Source organism: Cololabis saira, chromosome 3 (assembly GCF_033807715.1).
Source record: "Cololabis saira isolate AMF1-May2022 chromosome 3, fColSai1.1, whole genome shotgun sequence".
In the NCBI taxonomy this organism is placed as follows: Eukaryota; Metazoa; Chordata; class Actinopteri; order Beloniformes; family Belonidae; genus Cololabis; species Cololabis saira.
Window position 1 is genome coordinate 24,934,477 of NC_084589.1, and position 10,418 is coordinate 24,944,894.

Sequence of the window (10,418 nt, forward strand, 5' to 3'; positions counted from 1 at the left end):
GGAAAGAAATGGTGTGATTCACTTGAGTAGGTCCCTGGACATGAATCTAAAGACAGCAGGGAGCGTGCAGAGCAATCAAGTGATAAAGCTTATTATCTGAGAGGAGCTATATTCTAAGACTTATTATCTACCAGGAGTTAAATGACTTTCAGGTCCTCAAAGGCCTGATGGCCTGGTTTGACTCTGTAGGAGAGAAAAGAAGAGGTTGTTGGAAAAGGAGAAAAAAATGATGTTAGGAAAGAAGGAGAGGAGGTGTGAAGTTGAGGGAGAAAAAATTATGAGGAGAGGAGAAGTTTGGAGACAGCGTTATGAGAGAAGAAGGTGATTCATAGGTGTGGGCAGTTGACTGCAGCTGCTGTGAAACCAATATTCTGCTGAGAGCTGGCAAATACACTGCACTTCATAGAGCTGTAAGGGCCTGCATTGTGCCTTTGTTGATGCAGGCAGATTACTACAGATACTGTACATAGTTTATTACCTTGGATACCAAAGGTGTTGGCATAGCAACAATGGATTTGGAGTATCTGTGCTTATGGGAGAGTGATCGTACTGCGCGTTCAGTAAAGGATAGGCAATGGTGGGGCAGGTACAGAAAGAGAACTTTGCAGCTTTACATCATCAAATACATTAAACTCAAAAATACAATCGCTGCCTATATTAGAAATAAAACATTACACTAAAAATATAGTTAACTAGTGCAGTTGTTCCATTTATTTGTGCTTTTCTCAGTGAAACACTGTTATTTTCATGAAATCCCTTTGAATCTCTCGAAACAGACAGAGAAGCTATATTACCTCCCACGTAGTACAACACTGTCTTTGAGATAAAAAAAAAGAAAAAGAAAAAAATACTTCAACAAATTGCCTTGGTTGGTTAAGATAACTCTTTATTATGAAGTGCCACAAAATGCTTTGTGTTCATTGTGCTTACATTATCTGAATACTGGCTCAAAAACATAGGAAGTCCTCACTCTGCATCAGAGCTCCAAACCTCCTGAGATAAGGTGTGTCAGATTTCGCTATACAGCAGTAAAAATGTCTCAATCCAAAGGATTCTGCAATAAATGATCATTTAGGTTATCATCATTCTTTAACTTGGAAATACAAAAAAAAGAAGAAGAGAGGTCAAGCTAGTACAAGGTTTTTAATTCTTTTCTACCTGAATTCTAGTTAGTTTAATTGTGCTACTTTTTTAAGGTGGAGATGACTACAATGGAAGTGCTTAAAGAGACCAGACCTGGAGCTCACCCAGAGACGGACAACGGCAAACAGCCGGCTGCTTCCTGCTTTCAGGTCACCCAACAGCCACATAAGAACCGAAGCCAAATATCCATATATCAGACCGTCATGCAAAACTTCAGTCCGACAGAGTTTTTGTGGACAATGATACAATTTGTGATGAGTTACCAACAACTGACACATTGCAGCCAGAAAACACTCTTGCAGCTTTGTCACATCACTGTTATCGGCCAATGTAGGAGAGATTGCTGACTTCTGATCACTGATGTCAGTTAATGGAGTAGTATCTTTGAGATATATAAAAAAAACAGGTGCTGCTTTTGTTCTATTTGCATAAATTACTTCTTAAGCATAGAAATAATTGCAATATTGTCCAGAAGCTGTATTCATGTAACAAATTCAAAGTGTTGCCTGCTTTGTACAAATATTTAGGCTGACCAGACACACAAATAGAAGGACATGTGCCCTTACATGGACTGATCATTTGATTCAATTTAAATTCTAGTTCATACATCAATTATGAAGGTATCAGATACAATGTGCTGACTGACATGCTGGATACCCTAATCACAACAACAGCCGCAAAAATGTTACCCATCATTGAATACTCAGCTCCGTTTTTTTCTCTGGCAACGTTGCTGCATATGTGGCTGCTTTTGATGCAATGACGCATCTCTTACATGTCATTTAAGTCAAAAGTCAGCATAACTGTGCAATGCTTTAGTCCTATGAATCCTAAAAAGAGTTGGAGAGCAGTCAGCTGCCTCGCTGAGAAGTCTCAGTTCTGAGGAAGCACTGCAATTATCAAAGTTTCCTTTTTCATAGATTCACATCCGAATTTTAGATCCATCTGTTGCAAAAGCTTGACTGTGGACAGAATTTTTTTTACCCCCAGTGGCTCATCAGCTGGCACTGTGTGCTTGCATGTGCATTCATGCCCCCATGCACTTGTGCGCATAGATTATTTGAATGTTCCTGTTATATCTTACAATATGAAAGCACTGTATAATATGGCAGATGATCATAAAAAAGCACTTCATTTTTAGTGAAACGCTGTCTGTCCTCACTGCGTCTCCTGGGAAGCTCCATGAATCTGTTGAAAAGGTTTCTGCTCTGCAGAGAACTGGGTTCAGCAACACTGTTGATGACCACCTAGATAACAAGTTAAATCATGTGTGGGTTCAGGGTTGATCAGAGTTAGCCTGTCTGTAGGTATTTCACTCAGTTGATCAGAGTTGGCCGGCCTGGCAGGGACGAATGGGGGGCCTACTGCAGAATAATAAGGACTCAGTTCCATGCAGCTACAGGACAGGACTGTAACAACTGAACTGTAATCAGACCATCCAGCCTAAGTCCATGCCGTTTATATGGTTGAAAAATGCACGCTTTATGATGTGGAAGTGCTCTGGAGGGATCATTGAATAATGCATTGCAGTCAAAGTTGACCTCGGTCCAACTTCAGCAATGCACCAAACTTTGCCTGGGTTTTCTATTGAAAGCATAGCAACAGCAGAATTACCTGTCATGTTGAGTTTGCACACAACTCAATGCAAAATTCAGTTCGATTGCTATTTTAATTGCATCGTCTATTTACTCTACACCAGGACAAAGATAAGGTAGATGTCTTAGGCTTTTAAAATGCATACAGTTAGACTGCATATATGTTTTCAATATGTTTAAGTGCCATTGTAACATATATTTTTTTTGCCGAATGGCCAATGTCCAATCTGAGTAAAATGCAAAAGAAAAAGAAAAAAGCCTTGCAGAGAAGCCCCCTGTATGTGGCTGTTGTTAGCAGGCTTATTTATGCTAGAGTTAGCCTCGCACAGGTCTTTGAGGATTACGAATGAGTTATCCTACAATAGGCCTCACACCCAGCAGGCAGCTGATCCCAGCCTCTCTAGCCTACATCCTACATTAGTTCTACTCACTAAGAGGCAGGCAGTGCATAACAAGAGAGGAAAGAGGACTTTTCTTTTTGTTACTCTAACACTACATTGGCATGTTCCCTGATGTCTGTAATATTAGTATTTTTATGTTTATGACTATACGTGAAGTACAACATACCTGATTTTTAAACTGCTATACAGTAGTAGGTAATACTTCATAACTTCATCATAAAATACCATGCATTAGGTGATTATTGCTTTTAAAGAGTCCTAGGGAGGCTCCAAGAGAAAAAAATATTGCCCTTGGGTTCTATCTATAAGAATTTGGCAGAAAATCATAAGCTTTTTCATGACGTTGGCATAGGTTTCCTTTTTTTCCTTCTTTTTTGCATGCAGTTATGTTAATAAGAAAAAAAGATCAGCAACATAATTGAAAATAAAAACAGTCCTCAAAAAAGTGACATATGCTTTGGCCTGTAGTGATTAAAAAAATCTTGGCAAAAATCAACAGACATATACAGAACTTAAAGTGCAAAGAAACTGTAACACTTTTTTTATCAAATCATTTATAAAGATACGAGAAATAAAAAAAAATCAAATAAATAAATAAATAAATACTTTCTTTTACCTCAGTACTGGAGAGAACATGGTCACTTGGTGCAGCAGAGCGCTATTATTATTGTCATTATTATTACTATTATATTACTACCATCCCCCCCCCAAAAAAGAACAAAATTTCAGTGAAAAAACTTGATGCATTTCAGTGCAGGGGAAAAAAACTAGTAGCACTAGGCTCACTATTGTCTTTGTCGTTGTTTTCGTCATCATCATTACATCATCATCATCATCCTCAACATTCCAAAATATATGCTGTCATACTGTGTTTAGATGCCAGGAGGGAGCTGTGTTAGTATTAATCTCCTGAACAGACAGAGGAAGAGGACGTGAAGAGTTTTTGACGAAGTGCATGCGTCGATCGGTTAAATCCTTAAGTGGGCAAATCTCAAGGAGAATAATTGTGCTCTCTTCATCATTTTCATCATCATGACTAGGCTCCAAGGGAGGCATGGCGGGAGAAGGGTGGAGAGGGTGTGTGACGAAGGGTGAGAGCGGGAAGCAAGGTCATACTCTGACCAAAAATATATTGTCTGCAGTTCAGTGTTTAAGGATAATGGTAATTTATGTCTGTTGTTTGATGTTTTGTAGGCTGTCATGCATCTAGGGCGCTGATGGAAGAGAAGGGGCCTTTGAAGCAGGCGGACTCATAGTGCTTGTTCAGGTAACTCTTGAGCGCAAAGGTCTTGTTGCAGCGTTTGCATTTAAAGTGTTTGAAGGCTGAGTGGGTCTGCATGTGAGCGCGCAGGTTCGAGCGGTCCGCGAAGGCCTTCCCACAGTGGGCGCACCCAAACGGCTTCTCGCCTGTATGGGAGCGCATGTGACCCTGTAAAAGCCATGGCCGACTGAACGCTTTCCCACACACGTCACACTTGTGCTTGAGGTCGTGGGTGAGCAGATGCATGGCCATGGCGGGCATGGACACGTACACCTTCCCGCAGGTTGGGCATTTCTTTGCCATCTTGCTGTCCAGCGAACGGTGTGTCTGTTTGTGCCGGCTCAGGTTGGAAGACGTGGCGTAGGTTTTGCCGCACTCATTACAGGTATGCCTCTGGATGGTCCTGGGGCTGCCAAGAGCTTTCCTTCTCGAGCGGCCATCGGTGATGAAAAAGGCATCAACTGTGTAACCTTCACTCACTGCAGCATCTCCATTGATGTAGCCATCTGTGATTTCTGAGCTGGGGCTCTCCGGAGACTCGGAGTCAGGAGCCCCGTAGTCACTGTGGATACCGTCGTAGAGGGGATCAGGAGAGGGCACCTTGATGCCACCATCACTCTCACCATCGTACACAACAGGGCTGATGTAGTCACTGATGTAGCCGCCTGATGTGGGGATAAAGAAAACAAATTCAAGCAGCGGAAGACTGCAATCGAAGTTATACATAACCTGATAGCAGTAAAGAATGCACATTAGTTTTATTCAAACTGTCTTCTGAGGAAAAGATATGCATTATAGTAAAACTCTCAACCATTAATGAGAAAAACCACAGGATGGCATTCATTTGAAACACATTTCTCTTCCACAGGGAGAAAGCTTTGAGAAGCACTTGTAAAAGAGGAGAACTTTGATCAACATTATTTAAATTTCTGTAGACACTTGAGTTTAATTTTCTCAAGCTTATATTTCTTAGTGGGTGCTGTCGTGACCAGGATTACTCAGTCTTAACACATTGAGTTTTATAAGTGTTGAACAACTGTAAATCTGCCAAAAAAAAGTTAAATGTTTCCATGAAACTGAGGGTCAATTCCCCACTAACAGAAAGAGTGGTTGACACATGGACTAAGGCCCCAGTTCGTGGAAAATGTACATGTACCTCAAACACATCTAAACATCAAGATCAGATGGGATTACTTTTATTAGAAATCATACCACTGTTTCTAAAAGATCAAAAGATTCTAATCTTAATCTTACTTTTAACATAAAGGTTTTAATTCCAATAACTTCCCATTTGTCAGGTAGGAAAGTACACCCAGGACACTGACAGCTGCAGGTCTTCAGTATCTGTTCTGTTGTAATGCAGCAACAATCATCCCTAAGTCAATTACTCTTTATCTGCCCTTCATACAGTATGTGGCAGAGTATCGCATCAATACACAACTAGCAAACCATTGCCAGCTGTTGATACCTTTAGTACACCTTAAACATCTGTTGAAATATGTTTTGGCCCCATCTAAGAAAGAGCATCTGTCTCTCCTCCTGCACACCTGTGACTAGAAGAGGTATTAGAAAAAGTGTGCAGGGGTGAGTCATGAGTTATTTCAGCAATATATTCCCTCTTAACCCTGAAGAGTGCTGGTTAAAACAGTCCTTTGTAAAAGACAAATGCACACATAGCTTACCCTGAACTTTAGAAAAAAAAAGACCAAAAGAAATGCTGATTGGGTATATGAGAATGAGCACCTTGATCCAGTGCAATGGAGGTCGATGGTACAGTGACCGCAGGCCTGCTGTACAGGCTCTGTTAGTGCAGAGTAATGCTGTTTTTCTTTCTTTCCCTTGATACATTATTGAATTTAAATACACTTGCAAAGCTTGTTACTGTACTCAGTCAACGGGTTATTGTATCATTAGTTCCTAATAAAACCATATTTGAAAAATTAGTGTGTTTTACCGAAACATAAATTTGTGAATGTGTCAACATGAAAACATGAATATGTGATCATTTACAGGACATTTTATGCAGTCGAAGCAAAAACACTATATTCTTGTTGATTTGATTCACAGATGGCCAGAACATGGTTTTGGATTGTGGATCTATAATATATTGGCATAAAAGCTGACACATGCATACGCACTGTTGCAAGAGGCTTTATTGAATCTAGTTTAGTGATGTGAATAAACTGTTGATGGATTCCCAGTTGAACTGGACTCTCAGAATACATCCATGAACACAGCCTGTGTCACTTCACGTCATGAGCCCTTTTGGTTATGGGCTTGTTCAAATTTTGGATTGTCATCTTCTGTACCCCTGTAGAATTATTTATTTTATTCTGCATCCTTGTTGTTTTGGTTTACCTGCTAAATACTTGTTTTCATTTGTGTCGATTTTTCCACAGCCCTCTTCCTCTTACACACTTGTTTATATAGCATATAAATGAGCAATATATACATGCTTAGTTATTCACCTGCCGTTTTATTTCTTACCCTGCAGCTCTCTAGGTTTGTTTTTGTTGGTTTTTATTAAAGATTCTACAGTTCTTCCTCTACCAACCTGCAGCGTTCTGCATTTGGATCCTCATCTAGCTTCAAACATAACACTATATAACAGTGGCAACGTTGCTTTTCATAAGTTTAAACATTGTCTATTCACACTTACTCCCCCAAAACTATATATGGAAACCTCTAAAAATAAAAAATATCTTGCTATATGCACATCTGAATAGGTATTTTTGAAAAAGAATTATCATAGGGAAAAAAAACATTTGTATTTAATGACTTCCTCAAAGCATTTCTTGTTACAGTATATTCAAAGCTGTGTCATTAGGTGAATGAACAAGATGCAGATGCAACAAAGCCCATGTGGAACACTTATCTGTCTACAATGTATAACACCCATTCATATCTCCACAGTCCCATGTGAGTACATACTTGTGGGTTGAATGTGTGCTGTGTTGCACGTGGAGGAAGCATTAAGCTGTTACCATCAAATTTCAGTGATGGAGACAAAAGGTGGCTAGGACAGGCTCAATGTTGCTGAGGTTGCAGATTGTGTGTCAAACCTGGCAGTGCTTGTTAACCTCGGCATTATAAACACACCACTGACAAGATTTTTTTTCTTTACCTGCATGGAATTGCAACACACTGAATAGGCTACATGTTGCAGCAACCTGTCAATGACACACAGGTGCAGGTGGCTTAGTCTGCAGAGGGGCTGTGACGCAGACAATTGCAGGATGACGGAATGTTTGCAGCTTTAGAGGAGCGCAAAGCTGCACAAAATTAATTAAGGTGTTATAATCATAAAAAAGGCCACTAATTTAAAGCATTATCACACATATTAACAATTATACCATCAAAGTCCAACACACCTGCTCTTTTATCCAGAAACTATTATTAACTTAAAAAGTATGCAACAGCTCATTAGTTACTATTGTGATCCTCTTTGGTCTTTGACAGTTTAAGGTCATGCAGACATGTAACCATTGTGTAGAAATCTGCTAAGACCGCAAAATAGGGAAAAGAAACACCCAGAAGGTGCACAGAAAAAAGATTGAAGAGTCCATATAGGGTCATTTTAACATATAATCACCTCTAATGGTAATGTTTTGTTGGCTGCCACCTATTTTAGAAGATGACCCATCACTAGTGTTTCTGTGTGTGCTGCACCTATGAAGATGATCAATGTGGAGGTTTTAATTGATTTAATCTGTAATCGAAGTTTTACTCTTTTTCATTGATTGTTCGCTGCAATTTTAAGGTACTTCTCATTTACATCAATCCTCTGAGGTTGAAGTCATTGGAATAAACGAACGACTGAGCGTTTCCTCGTTACTATGTCACGAAAGCAAATCAAAGTTCAAGATGTTTTAAACGGTTCTGTCTTTATCGCGTTTAGTGTTCCTCATTATCCAGCGTGGGTGGGGGAAGTCCCAGCTGAGTATGAGCCAGAATCAATGAAAGATGCGGCACCCACGTCATGTACTTTATTTCAACAATGATTTTTATATTTTAAGGCCAATTCAACAGCAAAAACGGACCAAATGCATAGATGAAACCCTGTTGAACCCAGAAAATAAGTTTCAGATCATGTTGGAGGATAAACCCTCAGTGAGTGTTTTGGTTCTTTGGTGTTTTAAAGTCCATATACTGCTTGTCTGATTTCTTTCAACCCTCTTCTACTTCGTCACTTTGCTTTACTTTGATATCTTTATTTGCGCCCAGCATTGCCTCAATGAATATGGGGTTTGAAGGTTTGACAAAATTAACAACATATAACTGTATTCTGTTTTGATGTTGTCCTGTGATAATTTATCACTTAGCCTATCTCAATACACATATCACTCTGCAAATTCAACAGAACAGCAGATTTAATAACTTTAAAATGAAGTACTGCTAGAGTCAAATGAATGATCCTGATACAAGTTTCTCACTGTCGACCAGTGTGTGAATTTTAGATTAGATTTTAAACATCGGAAAGAAAATTCATCTAGAAAAGTACGCAAATTCATGTCTTTGTTTCATATTTTGTATATCTTAATTCCGAAACAAGCACCCATTCCCTGCAACCCCCCCTTTTTTAGATCGATGTGTTTCTGAGACACCTGTTAAGGCTGATTTAAGGTTCCGCGTTACACCAACGCAGAGCCTACGCCGTAGGGTACGGCGTAGGCTCTGCGTTGGTGTAACGCGGGACCATAAATCCGCCTTTAGTCCTTGCTGTAGGCAGGGTGACCTACCTTTGTCGTGCAGCCGCAGGCTGAGCTCCGTCCTGTGCCGGTAGACGTTCTCCAGATCCCCATTGGAGAAATCATCTAGTTTCACCTTTTTCACCAGGAAAGACCTTGGCATGATGGTGAGCCAGTGACACACACACACTCTCTCTCACACACACACACGCACGCACACACTCGCAAACGCAACCGGTCACCGACGGCCAGGCCAGCGTGCTGATCCGTCCGTCAAACGCACCAGCCGGATCGGAGGAAGCAAACGAAGATTGTCTTTGGGGTTTGGAAGGAAGCACGAGGTGTGAATTGATCCCTGTGTATTGTTTGCTTGTTTGTTTGTTTCTTTCTTTTTTAATGCCCGAGTCTCTTCGTCTGTCCTTTTTAACTGCTCAGTTTAGTCCTCGTGCAGAGATGGGAAGAAATGCAAGTTCAGCACCGGACAGCTCCCTCTAAGGGGGGGATCGGGCTTTGTGGGCTGCAGGCAGGCTGGAGATCCGGAGGCAGGAGGCTCTCGAGCTCAGAAAATACATTAAAACAAGAAAAGAAAGAACGAAAAGAAAAGGGGAGCCGATGGAAGACACCCCGCGGTGCGCTCGGCTTTTTTTTTTTTTTTTTTTTAAAGAGAAGATGGAGAAGGAAGAGGAGAAGGAGGGAGGGATGCTAAGAAACAAGAGCTTTTAATTAATAATAATAAATAAATAAATAAATAAATAAAGACAGACAGATGAATTTGGAAGCTCTTTCTTTTTCTTCAATAAAACATTCCGGAAACCTTGTCCTGTCCTTTCAACCCACGGAAATAGTCCTTATACTTCCCGTTAATGACGATTACTCTTGTTGGTGGAAAAACAACAAAAAAGACTGCGCGGACGGATGGATCAACAGCATCCCCTTCCTCTTTCTCTGTCCCTCTCTCTCGTGTCTCTCCCCTCTCCTCTCTGAAGCCTCTCCGAGCTGTTCCCGTGTGTGTGTCTCTCGCGATCAGCTGTTGGCATTTATACAGTGCAGTCGGAGAGATAGGGAGAGGAGAGAGAGGATGGAGGGATGGATAGACACGCGGGCGGAGGGAGTGCTTAATTTAATCCATCCCGCATCCCCGGGGAGAGGCGACTGGCCCGGATGATTTATTGAAGCTGTTATCACCCCCTCTTTCTCTTTCTCTCTGTCTTTCATTCTTTCTCCCTCCTTTTCCCTTTTCTCTTCATTTGTGTGTGTGTGTGTGTGTGTGTGTGTGTGTGTGTGTGTGTGTGTGTGTGTGTGTGTGTGTGTGTGTGTGTGTGTGTGTGTG

General features: G+C 40.8%; 1 protein-coding gene across 1 annotated transcript; it reads right to left on the reverse strand.

The window, feature by feature from the left end:
• Nucleotides 1-795: 795 nt before the first annotated feature.
• LOC133430911 (transcriptional repressor scratch 1-like) lies at nt 796-10,085 on the reverse strand. Its single transcript, XM_061716763.1, has 2 exons — nt 9,140-10,085; nt 796-5,065 (listed from the first exon to the last, which is right to left on the reverse strand). Exons 1-2 carry the CDS (start codon nt 9,249-9,251, stop codon nt 4,338-4,340), a joined length of 840 nt encoding a protein of 279 aa, XP_061572747.1. The 5' UTR covers nt 9,252-10,085; the 3' UTR covers nt 796-4,337.
• Between the last annotated feature and the right edge of the window lie 333 nt (nt 10,086-10,418).